Consider the following 19,967-nt stretch of genomic DNA (forward strand, 5'->3'; position numbering starts at 1 on the left):
GAACAAATTAATTACAAAAACTTACACAAGACAATGGTCAAATTAATTTCTTTTAAATATTCAACTATTTTTTAGCTTTACTTCATTTTAATCTCAGAATTTTACCTATAACAAATCCTACAAAACTGCTTTTATTCACAGCAGCATTTATTTCTTGTAAGATAACGTTATAATAAAAAAAATTGCTTCTAAAATATTACTTGTGTCACACAATCTTATTCTTACAGGTCTATTAATAACTTTATAAAAAATGTCACTATAAAGACAAGTTTTATTACTAACTGAAATATTATTTACACTATCGTTTAGTCCATAAAGACAAGCAGTTTTTAGTATAACAATGCAAGAATTTTCCACCTAAAGTGTAACATAAATATCTTCCACAATATAAAGAATACTAAATTTGCATGTGTGAAGGGATGTAATTTAAAACGGTTGAACTTTTATTTATCATGATAACTATCAATACCATAACCATTATTATAACACAAATTCCTATGCTTGTTGATTTGTACGTGCAAAGGAGAACAAGTCTGACCTACATACTTAATGCACATACACTATTTAATCTAATAAACTATTTCTTTTCTCTTATTTACAGATGAATTATTTATTATAATAATTACTAAGATATCCATTACTAGAGACAGCTGGACAGATTTTACAACTTATGATACTCTCCTATCATGCTTCAGTTGAATATAAATAAATAAATAAGTAAATAAATACATATATATATATACATAATATATTTTATATATATATATATATATATATATATATATATATATATATATATATATATATATATATATATATATATATATATATATATATATATATATATATATATATATATATATATATATATATATATATATATATATATATATATATATTAATACCCGAACTTCTGCGATTCAAGTTGCGCTAATTCACAGACACACAAACTTTTCATTGGAACCTAACTAATGTTATACACGAGTTTTTCACAGATGTGTGAACATTTGAGAATCCTGGGAAACCCTTGAGAGCCCTGCAACAGTGTTTATGTTTATTTTTTATGTAATTTACAAGTTTTCAGGCCTTTATGTATAAATTAAATAACATTAATAAAAATAACAATTTCTCTCACTCTCTTACTGAGATGAGAGAATTTTTATGCTACATGGATACATAGGTATTTATCTAATAACAAGTACTAATTTTCAAATATATAAATAATAATAATAATAATAATAATGTAATTGTAATTACAAAATTTATACTATGAATGTAATACGTATTTTAAACAAACTAATATCATCCTTGTATCTTTTGTGAAGTCGCTCGAGGGCAAAGCTGTCAAATATGTCTAATTTATGTGACAGGATGGGGGAGTGTTGCCCATAGCGGGTCAAAGGATTCCTTAGTAATATCTCTCTCTCTCTGTAATAATTTGTAAATAATTTCACTCTCTTAACGCAAGGACAACAATTATCTCTCTCGTTCGTAGTTAGCGCTCACACATATTTTACAACTTATTACTATTTCTCTGTACGTCTTCACCTGTAGAATATAAAATTTTACCTGTACCGTCTACAAGCTGTAAATGCATTAGTGTGGCAAATATTACTTTCTAAAACGTAGAGACAACTAAGAGTTGTATTAGTCCAAATAAAAAACACTGTTCATGAAAAATCATTTCAGAACAAAGAGAAAGAGACATACTATAATAAAGTAGTTCTTGAAAATGAGGTTGAGAAGACCTCTAAAAATAGATCGGTCAGAAGGGGGAGAAAGAGAAATAGTAAACGTAATCTTCACATGCCTATATTTCTATATCAACCATTTATTTCTTTTTTTTAAGGTAATGCATTAAGCTAACTTTTAAGTGAAATTACAGTAACTTTTATTTCATTTAAAAGTTAGCTTAATACTTTGGAAGCATGATTAGGGTCATATTTAGTGTTTAAACTCCAGAAATAAGCATTTATTAGCATTTTTAAAGACCGTGTCAAACTTACATGAAAATTCGTTTTGCGAGAGGATTTCTGGAACCTAACCTTGCATAAGTTCAAGGTATGATTGTATATATCTATGTATATTATACCTATATCTACAGTATATATAAAAATATAGGCAGCCCCCAGGTTACGATGGTCTCGGCTTATGATGTTCCAAGCTTACAACGCTCTTCCAGTATATTCATCAAAAATTATTTCCTGGGTTACAGCACGTTCCGGGTTTACGACGCCAATCCAACAGAAGAAATATGGCTCTAAAAGGGCAGAATGGTAAAAATTTGAAGGTTTTTTGATGAAAAACTCAATAAAATTGCAGTTTACATCATTTACAAGACACTCAAATGATTCAAAGTAAGGTCTTCTTACGATTTTTTACGATATTTCGGGTTATGACGACAATTTCTGAGTCCAGCCCGTGTCAGCCGGTGAAATTCCATACTAACACGAATTTCTAGGTATAAAATGCTAGATATACCAGAGAAAAAAGAGCTTTCAGGAATGCTGGGGTTACTACCCCCAGATCGAGCGTCTTCCACAATGGAGACGTCGGTATAACCAAGGGTGAGTGAAAGGATCACAACCACAGAGCCACACTCGACAGACATCCCCATGTCAAAACCCCTCGAAAAGAGCGGTGAGCCGTTCCAGCCCCCACGCTCATTCGCCCGCCAGGCCGGCGACTCCAGCGCCATCTACACTCATTCCATTTTCTAGCACGTGATCTTCGTCACTCAGAATTTTGTGCTTTTGGTTTTTTGAGTGTTTTCTGCCGTTCTCAGCATGTCTTCAAGCAGCTTTAACATCTCTTAAGTTAAGTACCATCTTATTGTGGGATTTTTATAAGTGTGGCTGAATCAGTCCGTATTTTCATATTATATGGGACTGTTGTTATGACGCCACGGCGTCCCCCAGCCAGCCATGTTGACCGTGAGATTTACCCTTCCAGCTTATTCTGTTTGGGCTGTCTCCTTGTCGTTATATTACTTATCATTTTTCCCCCTGGATCTCATCCTGGCGGTGTTTCCTGGGCGGGTGTTTTATCGGTGTTTCGTTTTTATATGACTGATCCTCATGGCGGGTTCCCTCTATAGGGTTCCTGTCATTTCCCGCTTTGGATTCTCCCTCCAGGATGAGTTCCCATGTTGGTCTTAACTTATTTACCATTATTATTATCATTTAGTTGTGCTGGTGCTATCGTATTTTGTTGCCTTGAACATACGAGGTAGCGCCAGCTCGATTGTCTGGCACGCTCCTCGGAGCTAGGCTACGCACCTCGCACAAGCACATTATTCTTGGGTTATGTTATGTATATTATGTATATTTGTGATGGTTTTGTATTGGGTAATTGTTGTGTGGGTCTCTCCCTTGCCTTTCATACAGATAGGCTCGTGTTTGCTTCCTTGACCTCCCGCCCTCCTCGTAGGTTAGGCGTGGGGTGGACCCTCAGGTTGAGGGGGAGTTTTGTTGCTGTTCTCTCCCTTGGGCCGTTATTTGGGTGGCAGAGTGAGACCCCTTTGTCCTCCCCCTTCTTTTCGAAGGGGTAGAGTTCGTTGGGTGTGTCTCCTCTAGGCTATTTTAGCCTTACCCCCCCCTTCTTTCGGCCCTGGTTGTACTTCGGCACAGAAATTTCTCTCCCTGTTATTTCCTCCCCCACCCTTCCCTTGTCTCTCACCGTTAGCCTAGGCTATGCCTAGGCACGGGCGTTGACCTAGGCTATGTCTAGGCGGGAGTTGGCGTGTTGAGACCTTGGTCGCTATCCCTTTTCCTCGGGGGTAGGCTTGTCCTGCCATCGCTAGTATTATTTTACTTGGCGTGGCGTGTGATTGCAGTCGAGCGGGTGAAGCATTTTCCCTTGTCTCCTGTTTTCGCCTGACTTAGCCTACCCCTCATCCCTAACCCACCAACCCTCCCTCCCCCTCCCTATCTCAGGCCAGCTCTTGCCTATTCTCGTGTGGGTGACGCTAGATGGCGTTTTCTCCGAGTTGGGGACTTTCCCTGGTGGAGAGATTCGTTCTCTCCCAGAGCAAGTCCCCGGTAGCGCTGAGCTTGTTTTGATGTTTCGTTTACCTACTCTCCTAGGATCGAGCGGGTTTCGAACATTCTTTCTTTTGTTCTCGACCTCTCTCCGTTTGATTTGCTTTAGTTGGGTTGATTGGCGCCTACTCCGGCTTTTATTATACTTGGCCTTGCGATGACGGTTGCCTCACCCACCTATAGTTTTTCTGGCGGGGAGGTTCGGGCTCCGGGGGGAGGGATGCCTCCGGTCTCCGGATATCGATTCTTTCCTACCCCGTTACCATCACTTGTATTTTATATATATATATATTTATCCTCTGGCGGAGTGAGCTTCTCACTCCGCCACTACACATATATTCATTAGTATTATATGTTTTTATTACGTGTCCGGTGTTCTGCCCTGGGGTTCCGCCGTCTTTATTGCTGGCAGCCCTTGTGGTAGGGCCCTGTTGACTCGGTTCTCCCGTTCCGCCGGAGTATTCCGGTGACCGGGAAGTAGCTTGCCTACCACTCTGTTTAATTTATGGCTTGGTGGCCCCGTCTCTGACGAGGGGTTTTTCTCCCCGCCGGAGTCTTCCGGCAGTAGGTCAAAATACCCTGGCCTACCGGCTTTAGGTTGCTTAGAGTGGTAGGTTCATATACTTTTTTACACTTACAGACTGTTCGTTGTGAGGAGCCGGGGTGCACCACTTCCCTCCAGCAACTCTATGGGCACGTGGTGTGCCGGACCCATGCTGGCTGTGCGGTCCGGCTGGATAACCTTATTGTTTGCCACCCCGATGGCTGTGAGGTCTGCTTCGCTCTGTGCGCTAGCATCCAGGACGAGTCGGTAAGATATCGCTTCCCGTTTCTTACGTCTCTTCAGTCTATTTAGTGCTTATATTGTATTAGTGGTTTATATTTCAGTATCTTAGCCCTAATTGCCTGCTCTCTTCCAGGCGGACGAGTCCTCTAAGAAGACTTCCCTTGAGTCTCTCTGCGCCTGGGTGGCTGGGTTCGGAAGGAATGTACCGTCGGGAAGCCTTATGTCCTTGACGCTAAGTTGTGTGACTTGCTCTACCCCGGCGCCCGGGTTGCTGCTGCTGTTCCCGAAGAGTTGGCCACCTCCATCATCCAGCAGATCCGGGACGCAACCCAGCCACCCCAAGAGGATATCCTTTACGCGGAGGTGTCGGAGGACGTCGCCGCCTTGGACTTGGACCTGGAACCTATGAACACGGAACCGGACCAAGTGGTAGGTAGCGAGGTAAGTGAGGTTGCGGGGGCGGGCGCCCTATTTGATTCCCCATCATCCTCTGCATCTTCCTTTTCAGGGTTTGGGAAGTCTTCCATCTTGGGTTACAGGGCTCCATCAGCTGTCCCCAAGTTGAAGCTGAAGACTTCATGGAAGGCGAAGGGCTTTAAGTCCTCGTCTTCCAGGAAAGCATCTCCTTTCCCCCCGTCGAAGGCTAAGGTCTCCGTACCTGTAGCCTCCGGGAGCAAACCTGGAACCTTGGGCAAAAGCGCGAGTAAGAGGGCACCAAGACCAAGCCCTCCTCGCCAGCCTGCCTTTGACCCTGAGGCGTTTGCGAACTCGCTTCTTGAGAGGTTCTCGGCGGAGGTCGAGTCGAAGCTCTCCAAAATATCAGAGAAGCTTCACAGCCATGACAACATACTGGCGGGGATGGCTCGCTCCGGCGGAGCCGACCCACAGTATGAGATCCCAGACATGGCTGATCTCCCTCCCTTCGATGTTGGGAACCCTTGGCGTTTTGCTCTTCGTGCCATTCGGCACGAAGACACTTTGACGATTGAAGGTCTTGGCACGAGACGTTTGGAGGAGTTGGAGTTTTTCCCTCCCGATCTCCTGCCTCCTTACCCAGGCTTCGTTAGGCTGACGGAGGAAGCCTGGGTACGGTCGGACAAGGTCCCTAGAGAGACAGTGATCTTTCCTAGAGACCAAGCTCAGTCTACTCTCCTGCGCACTCTTACGGAGTGGCAGGCAGAAAATACCAAACTTACACCTTTCAAGGGCAACTACACCATGTTTGCCCTAGGTGATAAGTTGCCTACTCCCTGCATCAACAAAGTGGCTCTGGCTACGGCTCGAGCTTGCTTTGAAGGCAACCCTTTGCCTCAATTAAGGGAGACAGACTCCACATCCCTGGTATTCCCAGGAGGTGAGGAGTTTTACTGTGGGAAAGCTGGACGCTTACTGTGCGTCGACCCAATTCAGCGAGCAGCTTCCTAAGCTCCCGGAAGCCCTGCTGAAGACTGAATTTGAGGCCCGGACTAGGCTAGCCCGGTCCTTGAACTCCGTCTGCCTCACAGAAGCGACTGCCATCTCCTGTGCAGATGAGCCCTTCTTTCAGGTTCTGGCTAAATCCTGTTAGCAGGGTTTCAGACAGACCTTTTGACTTCATGATGGCTAAGCTTGAATGCAGAAAATTCATCTTTGCTGAAGCCACCATACGTCATGAGCCTAACAAGCTCATGAAGAGCTCTATCTGGGGCCCTAACCTCTTCCCAGAAGAAGAGGTAGCCAGTGTGCTCAGGAGGCTACTAGAGCTAACCAGAGTCTTACGCTTTTTCGCTGGGGTATCTCAGCTTATAAGCGTAAGACCCCAGAATCTGGCGGCCCCCAGACTAAGAGTGGTAAGCGGTTCAGGAGACACAAGAGGCCTCATCATCAGACGGTAGTTCAAGCTGTCCCGGTCTCAGCAGTTGCGCAGCCCTCCACCTCTAAAGCTCATCCCCAACAATACGTGCTGGTCCAACCAGCCCATTCCCTGCTGCACCCTCGTGCGTTGCCTCACCGGCGACAATCCTACCTATGAAGGCCGTGGGTTCTTTCACGGCCTTAATAGGAGTGCAAGGGGGAAGAGGTCGGGCCCCACAGAGCAAGTCCAACACCGCCCCAAGAGGTAAACCTGGACGTGGTAGAGGAAACAAACCCGCTTCCTCCCACTGAGAACAGTCAGGTAGGTGGTCGCCTTTACTGGTTCAGAGACCAGTGGTCCTTCAGCCCTTGGGCACACAGCATTGTGTCCAAGGTCTAGGATGGAGCTGGACCAAGGACCCCTCCTCTGATCAGGTTTTACCAGCCACCCTCAAGTCCTACAGGACTATGTGGCGGAACTGCTCAACAAGCGAGCAATAAAGAAAGTAAGGCACCTAAAGTTTCAAGGCAGGTTGTTCACTGTTCCCAAGAAAGACTCCGATCAGCAAAGAGTGATTCTGGATCTGTCGCGTCTAAATCATTACATAAAATGCGACAAATTTCGCATGCTTACGGTAGCACAGGCACGGACTCTACTTCCGCGGGGAGCCGTCACCACCTCTATCGATCTTTCAGACGCTTACTATCACGTCCCGGTTGCGCGAGCTTCTCTCCGTTCCTGGGTTTCAGACTCGGGAATCAAGCCTAATCCTTCAGGGTCATGCCTTTCGGTCTAAATATTGCACCCAGGATATTTACAAAACTGGCGGACACGGTAGTTCAGCAACTCCGGTCCCGAGGATATCCCTAACTTGCGTACCTAGACGATTGGATAATTTGGGCACCAACAGTTCTAGAATGCCGGAAGGCCACGGCCACGGTCATCAACTTCCTGGAGTCGTTAGGTTTTCAACTGAACAGAGAGAAGTCCCGCCTGACTCCGGAGTCCCGGTTTCAGTGGCTGGGTCTCCAGTGGGATCTGTCCTCGTACACGTTATCCCTCCCGCCTCCCAAGCGGAAGGAGATAGCCTCCCTTACCAGGAAATTCCTGAGAGACAAAGCAGCATCCCGCCGGGCCCAAGAAAGAATCCTCGGTTCCCTTCAATTTGCCTCAGTGACGGACCTGCTCTTAAAAGCAAAACTAAAAGACATAAACAGAGTGTGGCGGAGTCGAGCCAATGTCAGGCTCAGAGACAAGGTCTCCTCCATCCCCCGGATTTTAAAGGCGAGACTGCGGCCTTGGTCCACAGTCAGCGGCCTGTCCAAAACAGTTCCGCTTCAGTTCCCTCCTCCGGCGCTGGTAGTTCACACGGACGCCTCATTAGCGGCTGGGGAGGGTATTCAAAAACAAAAGTACAAGGAACGTGGTCTACAATGTTTCAACGGTTCCATATAAACACCTTGGAAGCTAAGGCGGTATTTCTAACCTTAAAGAAAATCCGCCCCCCCAGCCGGATTCATATCAGACTGGTGTTGGACAGCGCCGTGGTAGTTCGTTGCATCAACAGGGGCGGCTCCAAATCAGGTCGAGTAAACCAGGTTATGGTAGCTATTTTCTCCCTGGCGAACAAGCACAGCTGGCATCTGTCAGCCACCCACCTAGCGGGTGCGGAACGTGGTGGCGGATTCCCTGTCCAGAACCACTCCGTTGGAGACGGAGTGGTCTCTGGACGGAGAGTCTTTCAATTGGATTTGCCGCGGGTTCTGGTCTCCAAGTGGATCTGTTCGCGACGGAGAGCAACTTCAAGCTTCCCTGTTATGTGGCCCCAACCTGGATCCTCAGGCGTATGCCACGGACGCAATGACCATAGACTGGAACAATTGGGAGAAGATTTATCTATTTCCCCCAATAAATTTGCTGTTGAAAGTACTGCACAAACTCAGGTCATTCAAAGGTCAACTAGCCCTGGTAGCCCCTACTGGCCGAAGAGCAACTGGTTCCCTCTTCTTCAGGAACTTGGGTTGGAGTCTTGATTCCCAATCCCAAACTGACCCAAACAGTACAAACCAAGACTGTGTCAGCTTCCTCAAGAATTCAGAATGCCCTAGTTTTATGGACTATAAAGTTCACAGCTCAAAGGGGAGCAAACATTGACCCGTTAACACTCTGTTTTTAGAATCAGACAAGAGAGATTCTACTCTCAGACAATATGACTCAGCAGTCAAGAAATTGGCCTCCTTTTTGAAGACATCTGAAGCCCAAACCATGACTACTAACCTAGCAGTTACCTTCTTTAGATCATTGTTTGAAAAAGGCCTTGCCCAGCCACTATTACCACAGCTAAGTCAGCCCTGAAGAAGGTATTCTTATATGGTTTTAAAATTGACCTTACAGATTCTTACTTTTCATCTATTCCTAGAGCATGCGCTCGTCTGAGACCCGTATCACGCCCACATTCTGTTACGTGGTTCCTCAATGATGTGCTTAAGTTAGCATCCAAGATTGACAACTCTCAATGCACTTATTTGGATCTGTTAAGGAAAACTTTATTTCTGATTAGCTTGGCTTCAGGTGCCAGAATTTCAGAGCTGTCGGCTCTCTCTAGAGGTGATGATTTTGTTAGTTTCCTCCCGTCCGAGAGGCCCTCCTTTCTCCTGATCATAGATTTTTAGCTAAAAATGAGGACCCTCAAGACAGGTGGTCTCCTTGGAAGGTGGTGCCCCTTCCACAGGACCAGTCCTTATGCCCAGTCTATACCTTAAAGTCTTACCTTTTAAGAACTCCTCAGTGTAAGTCGGGTCCTCTTTTATCAGGAGAAAGGTGGAACTCTTTCGTTAAACGCAATAAGGCAACAAATTCTGTATTTCATTAAACAAGCTAACCCGGATTCAGTTCCTAAGGTTCATGATATTCGTGCAGTAGCTACTTCCACTAATTACTTTCATAATATGGATTTTTCAGAACTTACCAAATATATGGGTTGGAAATCACCTCTAGTGTTTAAACGCCATTATTTAAAATCACTCGAAGCCCTGAAATTTTCTACAGTGGCTGTGGGGAGTGTCATTTCCCCACCTTAATTACCCATTATCCTTTATCCTTCCCCCTACCCCCGCCCGCCTGCCTCATTTACTTCTCTGCCTGCCCTTCTGGATGATCATGCCTCACTGCCTTGCTCCTCATACTGATATTATTATTGTCTTTTTATTATATTTTGGGGACTGTATTTTGACATGCTGTAATTTTGGATTGTCTTAGGGGTACTGGGCTGTTTTTATTTTGCTCCATGTACCCCATATATTTTCTCGTGTTGTAGATGTCTCTCTTATGTTTAGTTATAAGTTCATATTTACTCCTCTTAATCTTAAGTATTTTTGAATGTATTTTGCCTTATAGTCTTAAGTATTTTTTTATGTATTTTACCTGCCATATTGTTTGGTGTATTGACTTTTGTACTCTATTTTTAAGGTCGTATTACTGTATTTTCATGTTAATTTTCATTTTTTTCATGTGAGAGATATCCTCATTAAATCCATTTCCATAGCTTGTGTTTTTCTTCAGATCACCTTTTGTTTCCTTGTAGTTTGCAGGCTTGGCATGATTCTCTATCACTATTTCACCGGCTGACACGGGGCTGGACTCAGAAAAGGGATTTTGACAAAGGAAAAATCTATTTCTGAGGAAGGCCCGTGTGTCACCCGGTGACCCTCCCAAAGTGGCTTCCCTCCCCTACTTGCACATGCCAAGCCTGGGGTGGTGCTAGTCTGGAATGAAGTAGATGGCGCTGGTGTCATCGGTCTGGCGGGTGCCTGTGTGTGGGGGCTGTAACGGCTCACCGCTCTCTTCGGGGTTTTGACATAGGGATGTCTATCGAGTGTAGCTCTGTGGTTGTGATCCTTTCACTCACCCTTGGTTATACCGACGCTTCGAAGACTCTCTGGGGTAGTAACCCCAGCATTCCTGAAAGCTCTTTTTCTCTGGTATATCTAGCAATTTATACCTAGAAATTCGTGATAGTATGGAATTTCACCGGGGACACGGGGCCTTCCTCAGAAATAGATTTTTCCTTTGTCAAAATCCCTTTTTTTCAAAAATTCACCATAAATCGAAATATTGTGCTAGAGACTTCCCGTTTGTTGAAAAATGAAGGTAATTGATTGAATATTACTAGACTGTAAGTGTTTTAGCTTACAATTGCAGTTTTCGACCATTTCGGTCGAGTTAAAGTTGACCGAAAGTCGAATTTTTTCTATTTATAGTGATTTATATGAAAATATTTCATAACTGATAAAAGCTACAACCATGAGTTATTTTTTGTTATATTGTAAATGAAATTGCGCACATTTTCATGTATAAAACTTTATGTAACGACTAATATAAAACGGTGCAAATATTACGACAACGAGACGGAAGAATTTCTGAGATGTTCGGCCGAGTTACCGCGCAGACGTAAGAAAAATGTTTTTTTAAATTCACCATAAATCGAAATATTGTGCTAGAGACTTCCAATTTATTGCAAAATGAAGGTAAACGATTGGATATTACTAGAATGTAAGAGTTTTAGCTTACAATTTTGTTTTTTTACCATTTCGGTCGAGTTAAAGTTGACTGAAGGTTGAAATTTTGGCAGTTAAAGTGATTTATGTGAAAATATTTCAAAACTGATAAAAGCTACAACCATGAGCTAATTTCTGTTGTATTCTACATGAAATTGCACACATTTTCATATATAAAAGTTTATGTAACAACTAATGTAAAACGATGCAAACATTACGACAACATGACGAAAGAATTTCTGAGATGTACGTCCGAGTTACAGTTTAGACGTAAGGAAAAAATTTTTTCAGAAATTCACCATAAATCGAAATATTGTGCTAGAGACTTCCAGTTTGTTGCAAAATGAAGGTACATGATTGAATATTACTAGAATGTAAGAGTTTTAGCTTATAATTAGGTTTTTGACCATTTCGGGTCGAGTTAAAGTTGACCCAAGCTTGAAATTTTGGCAGTTATCGTGATTTATATGAAAATATTTCAAAACTGTTAAAAGCTACAACCACGAGTTATTTTCTGTTGTATTCTACATGAAATTGCGCACATTTCCATATATCCCTCTTTATGTAACGACTAATATAAAAAACAGTGCAAACATTACGACAACGTGAACTGAAAGAATTTCTGGCGATAGGCGTAAGGAAAAGTTTTTTTCAAAATTCACCATAAATTGAAATATTGTGCTAGAGACTTGCAATTGGTTACAAAATGAAGGTAAATGATTGAATATTACTAGAATGTAAGAGTTTTAGCTTACAATTGCGTTTTTTGACCATTTCGGTCGAGTCAAAGTTGACCGAGGTTGAAATTTTGGCAGTTATCGTGATTTATATGAAAATATTTCAAAACTGATAAAAGCTACAAACCATGATTGATTTTCTGTTGTATTGTACATGAAATTGTGCACATTTTTATATATAAAACTTTATGTAACAGCTAATATAGAACAGTGCAAAAATTACGACAAAATGACGAAAGAATTTCTGAAATTTTCGGCTGAGTTACAAAAATAAATAAGAAAAAGTTTTTTCAAAATTCACCATAAATCGAAATATTGTGCTAGAGAGTTCCAATTTGTTGCAAAATGAAGGTACATGATTGAATATTACTAGAATGTAAGAGTTTTAGCTTACAATTGCGTTTTTCGACCATTTCGGTCGAGTCAAACAAGACCGAAGGTTGAAATTTTTTGTAGTCGACGTTTGCTACGTCCACTCGGCATTCAACAGACAATTTTAGTCGACGTTTGCTACGTCCAGTCAGTATTGGATAAGGCCAAAATAGCGAAGAAAAGTAATTGGCACTGAAACAATATTCAAAATACTCTGTTAACCCTTTTGACGGGTTAAGGAGTATTTTAAATATTGTTTCAGTGCCAATTAACAGAATATTTTGGCCTTATCCAATACTGACTGGAATATTTTTATAATTAAAGTGGTTCATTTGCTTACCTTTAACAATACTAAAAGAATACAAATTTTTCTGATAAGCCCTACCCTTGTGGTAACTCTCTCCTATACCAAAACAATTTTGATCAATGATTTCCATAGAAGGAAAAAGCCCTTCTTACAGATAATCATCTCACATCAACATGACCTCCGCAACAAACAATGCTACTGTAAATTCTTCTATTTGACATATGATTTGTTTTCCTTACAAAGACATTGTGGATAGCTACTCTGGTCTCCCCTGACTTATACAGAATCCACATTTCAAGAGGTGACTGTTACTTCCTCATCCATGGTTTCTGTTTCCCTCTGCCCTGGTACAGATTATTCCATACGTCAGGTATTACCTCAGCTTCCATATCCAAAGTCATAAAGAAAAGAAAAGGCTTCCACATGAAATGCATGTCAAATACCTCAAGACTCACTGCTGATATATTTAATTCTTAGGTAATTAAAAAAGATTCATGACTTACTTCTTCAGTTATACAAAAATAATCAACAGCATCAACAACGCGAAGAAACTGAACGCCATCTGGATATTCCTGCCAAGGAGATCCTCCAATGTAGTAAATTTTATTGTTTGCAACCACTAATGCTGCTCCTCTCCGCGGATTGGGCACTGAAGGCAATGTTCGCCACTTGTTAGCATATATATCAAACTCTTCAAATCTTGAAATTTGAAGTTCTTGCTGAAAATAAAAAGAAAAATAGCATAAAAAAGTACAATGACACTCTTGTTTTCATTAATTCTGTCTTTGCCACTGACAGAAAACAGATAATCATCTTTTTATGTGTTTATGTATAAAAGTGCACTGTAGTGTTTTTCTTTGTATTCTGTACAATGGCCCATGATCAGAATTCTTGTATCTCTAGTATCAATCATCTTTAAAACTTGTACAAAATCGATATGTATTACTGTATTATTCGTTAATAATTTATTTCATGTATATTATGCTTGATTTGAACATCAAAGATTGAAAACTGACACACGTACACATAGATTTTGATCAAATGGCCACATTTTTAATGAGGTTTGGTTCTTTCTTAACAATGAGAAAAATATTTAAGAGAATATCCAATGAATATTTTAAAATGGTTTCCCTGTGTTGGGTGAGGATGACCTCACTGAGGCCCAACCGATTTTTTCTGTGAACATTTTGACAGAGAAGTGAACACTCATGCTTGAAGTTTTTCCTCGTCTACACTCACTCTCTTTCTCCCATCGCTGTGGTCCGCAATGGTCGACTAACAACCACACACATAACAGATTGCTAAGGTCAACAGATGCATACTGGATTTTTAGGGAACAGGCCCATTCGCCTCATCATCAGTGTGAGAGTCAAACACTGGTTGTCCAGTTGTGAGTTAGAGACCCATAAAAGTACTAAAAACAATAATAAAATACAACAAAATCCATGTACCTGTACTCTCTTTTTTCTGTTTTAATCACTGCAAAATCATTTCACCCAGCAAGGAGAGGGCATACCCAATGACCTACATATGCTGAATTCAAAGCTGCCTAAAGGCTACCACTTAGAGGTGCAAGCAGTGCCATAGATAAACCTTCTGAGGTACCCCTTCTCCCTCACAGAATAAATATTGAGCCCATCAGTGAAATGTAATAATGGTTTAAGACACTGACAAATTTTCAACCATCATAAAAGTTTTTTGCTGTTAGACAATCATGACATTATAGTCAATAATGCAGTAAGCTATCTTTAAGAATATACAGGGACATTAAATAAAATTATTGTGAATATTTATTTGGCTATTCAGCATTGTCACTGCCAATCTATCTTCTCTAAATATGAGGCAACAAGACTGTTTACTCCCTCATCTGCAGGCTGATGATGATAGATACATGTGCAGGATCAATCTGGATATGAGGATATTAGCTGGAACTAACACATTGTACAACTGCAATTCTCATTAATAAAGGCTTGAATTTGACTTAGAGCCTATTCTTTTAGTTCCGTACTTTAGGAGACTATATGGGGTGTGGTCTTGGTGTAGGGCTGACTGTTCATGGGTAGACATAAGGAAGGTGACAGCCCTCAGTAACTACTAAGAAGGTACGGATATTGGTAATGTTACTTTACCTTACCCAGGAAACTGGGTCACAGAGCATGGATAGGCAGGGTGGCTAAGGGCAACATATAACCATCATAAATGCACCATACTTATTCAGCGACACACAAATAATGAGGTGCATTTATGATGGTTATATGTTGCCCTTTTAGCCACCCTGCCTATCCATGCTCTGTGACCCAGTTTCCTGGGCAAGGTAAAGGCATAACCAAATCCATACCTTCTTAGTAGTTACTGAAAACTGCCACCTTCCTTATGTCTACCCATGAACAGTCAGCCCTACACCAAGACCACACCCCATATAGTCTCCTAAAGTACAGAACTAAAAGGATAGGCTTAAAGTCAAATTCAAGCCTTTGTTAATGAGAATTAACTAACATGGAAACAGTGAGGAGCTAAACCCAACTTCAGGTAAATGGCAATAAATGGCAAAAACAGGATTACTAGACAGGCTGATAAGATGAGGATTTTTCACACAATACTGATAGGCTGACAGAAGAGGATCTTTCATACATAGAGAGAAATTCTAAAACTACTATACTAATCAAATATCTGGTAATATCATATATTAGACACCAAATATAATCATAATATAACTATATACTCACCACAAACACACACATATACATATATAAAGTAATCTCTTGATTATCCAGGTTAATAGAGCCAAGCCCTCTCTGATGCCGGAAAAATTCGGATAAGAGAAAGTAAAAAAAATCTATTGGTGTAAAACAGCAACTCTGTACTCCTATGCCTCCTAACTTGTCAACACTGCATAACTGTAAACACTCAACATGCTTATAAAAACAACCACCACACTAAACTGAAAACTTTGTGCAAAAGGCCATTATCCACCTTTTTTCCTATACAGGCAGTCCCCGGTTTACGACGGTTCTGGCTTACGACGTTCCGAGGTTACGACGCTTTTCAAATATATTCATCAGAAATTATTTCCCGCCTTCGGCGCATGTTCGGGTTACGACGCCGTCACGCCGATCCGACGGAAGAAATATGGCCCCAAAACGGCAGAATAATCATAATTTGAAGGTTTTTTTATGTAAAACTCAATAATAATGCAGTTTACATCGTTTTCAATGCACCCAGAGCATTAAAAGTAAGGTTTTCTTATGATTTTTGACGATTTTCGACGATTTTTCGGCTTACGACAATTTTCGGGTTACGACGCAGCGCAAGAACAGAATCCCCGTCGTAAACCGGGAACCGCCTGTATTTGTAAGAGTATACTGTATAAATACACTTTGAAAAAACCGAACCCCTTCTTTTCTCTCTCATAAATGACGCACAATTTGTTAAGTAAGTAGCCTACCTGTGTTTACTCACAGCCTGCCATGGTTTATCACCATTAATGTATTTTTATACAGCAATTTTCTTATCAGTTGTTACCATCTTGTATTACCATATCTGAGGTACAAACTGTGTATGTGTGAACTACTGGCCTATGCTGGGTGTTGCACTTATGGTATCCATTTGCATACATGAAATACACAATTACAGCTATATATTTATGATAAAGGTGATGGTAATGAAACTCATGTTACATCATCATCATAATATAAAAAACTGTTCACCCACCATATGCATTTAAGTAGGCTAGGCAAATGTTTACATCCTAAAAATCAGCTTAATGAGGCATAACACCAAAATAATTAAGATACGTAATCATTTTTTAATTTCTTAATGAAATGGATTATTACTGGAATTATTATTCTTATTTTTGTACTACAAAGATAAACTAACATACGTTAACAAAAATACCTCAAAATTGCAAAACAGCTGTTTCTCAATTTAGTTGTCATGTCTGTACTCGATGATATAAGCCAATTTCTTGGTAAGTGGTGCTCATGCAATAATGAGTGGTTGTTAATTATAAGAGATGGTTATGAAATGTCACATATGCCACATGTTTAGAAATCTTATTTGAAAGCCTAGCCTAGTATAATCTACCAAAATGAAATTCACCCTACAAGCATAGCCTAGTACAGTATGATCTACCAAAAATGAAATGTGCTTGGTCAGTAAAGAATAGTTTTTTTTTACCTTTACTTATGATAGGATTGCAGAGGAAAAGGGGTTAGTGTAATGCTATCTATGCTAATGAAAATACAACTCGCATGATACTTGAGATATATGATGAAATCATGTCTGGGGGCTGAAATTTTATGGGTCGTAAGATACGTAAAATCAGATGATACAAGAGTATAAGGTATATTTCATTGTTTTACCCAATTTCATCACTTTACCTTTTTTATTCATAGTGTTTCCTTGCCCTGAATTACACAAAATATGGCAACAGTCATACTGCACTGTAGAACATTATTTTAGAATTTATCAATTTTCTGTTTTATCATGATTGCTGAATTTTTCTTCTGCCTTATCATGGACACTGTGTACGCTTGTGTGTAAAACATCCTGTCTTAACATCCTTAGTACACATAGCATTTATTGTGTCCAAAGCAAATTCATTCTAAGAACATTACCAAATAAGTAATTATGGTAATAATTTTCTGTTTTGGACAAAGTAATGATTTTTCATTTCACCTCATAATATCACTTAGGCTTCACTTCTGTATGCATGTGTGTCTCCATCTACAAGTGGCATTGGTAATTCTAAGCCGGCTGTCCATGGTGAGCTAGACTGTGGCAATTGGCATTTTTCTATGTTATTTTACTTGCTTTACAAGAATTTAAAGTAATATTTTGTCGGCCCGTTGTAACTAATCTGTAATTGACCTTTGAAGACTACACGACTTGAATTACCTAACGCAGGGTTAGGTCTAAGCCGAGCATTCCGGTGCCCCCCCCACCTCCATAGCTAATGCAAAAATTGTAACCAGTAAACGCCTCTAGGCAAATGTTATGTTGGTATTTTTAGGGTGTTTCCTGGTTACAATTTTGCCGCAACAGCTATGGAGGGGTGGGGGATTGCCATTCGGAATGCTGGCTTAGACCTGTTCCTTAGCCAATTCAAGCCGCATAGTCTTCAAAGGTCAATGACACTTAGTTACAGCCGCACGACTCCATCTAATGGAGCTCGCTCTGGGGGTAGTAACTCCAGCATTTCATTTAGCTTTCTCTGGTAACTAGCAACAGAATTACCTAGAAATAAGTGCTGAATGGACTTTGTCACTGGGTGACACGGTCCCCTCTCCAGAAATAGATTTTTCCTTTGTCAAAATCCCTTTTGTTTTTCATTTTTTAAGTAGCAAAATTATGACGAAACCGACAAAATAAAAAAATGAGACAATCCACTAAAAACGATGAGAATGGTGTAAATTGAAAATTATAAAAGGGAGGGGTATGTTTGTCCATGTGCTTATAGGCTTCAACTTACACGGTATGAGTTACTCTTTCTCTTTTGCATCATGCTTGGTTATTTCATTACAGATTACAGTACAGTACTGTAATATCCTTTAATAAAAAGTGACAAGAGCATAATGTAAAAACATAAAACAAAAATGCTGTAATGAAGTGAAACGCCTACTTACCCTGTTTCCACCCATCCCACACAGCATTCCCCTCCCCCCCACCAGGTAAACTCCTTCCCTGGTTACCCACCTTCCAAAACAACCCTTCTCTAGGTGAATCTTCCTGCAACCTTGCTACTTCTCCCCTCCCACCTTGGAAACTTTTCCTGGTCTCCTACACCCCTAAACCTTTTCTCAGTCTGTTTACGGATGTAGGCAATATTACTAACATTTCCTTAGACTCACACAGTGTTGCCAACAATCAGTGAACATTTTTAAATTTTTGAAATTTAGATATATATATTTCTGGGCTCGACCTGTGTCACCCAGTGAAATAGTCCATTAGCACTGATTTCTAGGTATAAGTATTGCTAAGTATACCAGAGAAAAAGCTAACCATAATGCCAGGTTACGACCCTGGATCAACGCCATTAGATGGTGTCGGTATACACAAGGGGTGAGTGGTTGCTACTACCACAGGTCTCCGTCCTTATAGATCTCTCCAATCTCAAACAAAGTGAGGGGAGCTCAAACCTCATCCTCCCCCCAGCCAACCACCACCTGAGGGCACACCAGGCAAGATCACACCGTGTTTTTCTTGGTGTTGTGTTTTTGGTTTTTACTGATTACTGCATGTCTTCCCACCCAGAATTCCCACCATCTAAGTTGAGTACCATTTCCTTTTGATTTTTTATTACAGAGGCATATTATTTGACTGTTCGTATATTGTTTACCAGGTTAAATAGTGCTACGCAGCCGGGCGTGGGCCATGTCTGCCTCTGCCATGCTTGACCCTCAGTCTTCGCATGTTATTAGCAGGAAGTTTCTGCTAGTTTTTATCCATGCTCCATTCCATTGGAGTCTTATTTATAGAAATTACCATTTCACTGGTAGAAGGCTAGGGAGCCCGTATCTGACTGATCTAGGCTAGGGATGGAGGTATTCCCCTCCCTTTTTTCTGATCATAAATTTCTCCCTTTCCCCTGGTTTCCTTCCTCCACCAGCGAGTTGGTACCTTCTAGATGGTGGTATTGTTATGCTCATGATCATAACTGATGTGTACAAGGATGGATGACATGTCTATTCTTGGATTAGTTTTATATGTGATTTGGCATCAGAGGCAGCCATCTTGGGTATCCCCGCTTCCCGCATATTGGTTGTTGTTTGGCCCTCTCTACTGCTGAGTCATTTATGTATTCATAAGTATATATTTTTAAGTATATATAATTTTAAACTTCTCACATCGAATGGTCCCTTTTTATCTTAGTACTCTTGACGTCAGGTAGTTTTATTCGATTAGGTATATCCTAGCCTAGCCTAGCAGCTCTCGACCGTAATCATAATCGGTTTGAGAGTTAGGCTGGACAGGATAGGCGCTTTTACACGATGCTCAGTGCTACCTAGCTCACCTGACCAGGCCGTTTTGAGGTTTTGGAGGGAGTTGTTAGGTTTGTGAGGAGTTCCTCGTTCTCTCTTGGCCCACCTGACCAGGCCGTTAGGTTTTGGATGGTGAGGTTAGGCTAGTGAGGGAGTTGCTCTTCTCCCCTTAGCCCACCTGACCAGGCCGTGAGGTTTTGGAGGGTGAGGTTAGAATAGTGAAGGGTCTCCTCAATTCATAGTCTTCCACCTGACCAGGATGTCGGTTTTGGAGGGTGTGGCTAGGTTATGCGAGGTTCCTCCCCCCCCACCTGTAGCGCTCATTCTGGCCTTCCTGACCAAGCCAAAAAGTTT

The 19,967-nt window shown here is 41.2% G+C and overlaps 1 protein-coding gene across 3 annotated transcripts in view; it reads right to left on the bottom strand.

Moving 5' to 3' along the window:
- Positions 1–19,967, bottom strand: part of LOC136839107 (gigaxonin-like) — a 268,846-nt gene that overhangs the window by 2,188 nt on the left and 246,691 nt on the right. For all 3 annotated transcript variants that reach the window (XM_067104756.1, XM_067104754.1, XM_067104755.1), the window contains exon 8: positions 13,137–13,352. In XM_067104756.1, the coding sequence (XP_066960857.1) occupies positions 13,137–13,352 (216 nt within the window). The remainder of the gene's footprint in view (positions 1–13,136; positions 13,353–19,967) is intronic.

This window comes from Macrobrachium rosenbergii, chromosome 6 (genome assembly GCF_040412425.1).
Source record: "Macrobrachium rosenbergii isolate ZJJX-2024 chromosome 6, ASM4041242v1, whole genome shotgun sequence".
Taxonomy (NCBI): domain Eukaryota; kingdom Metazoa; phylum Arthropoda; class Malacostraca; order Decapoda; family Palaemonidae; genus Macrobrachium; species Macrobrachium rosenbergii.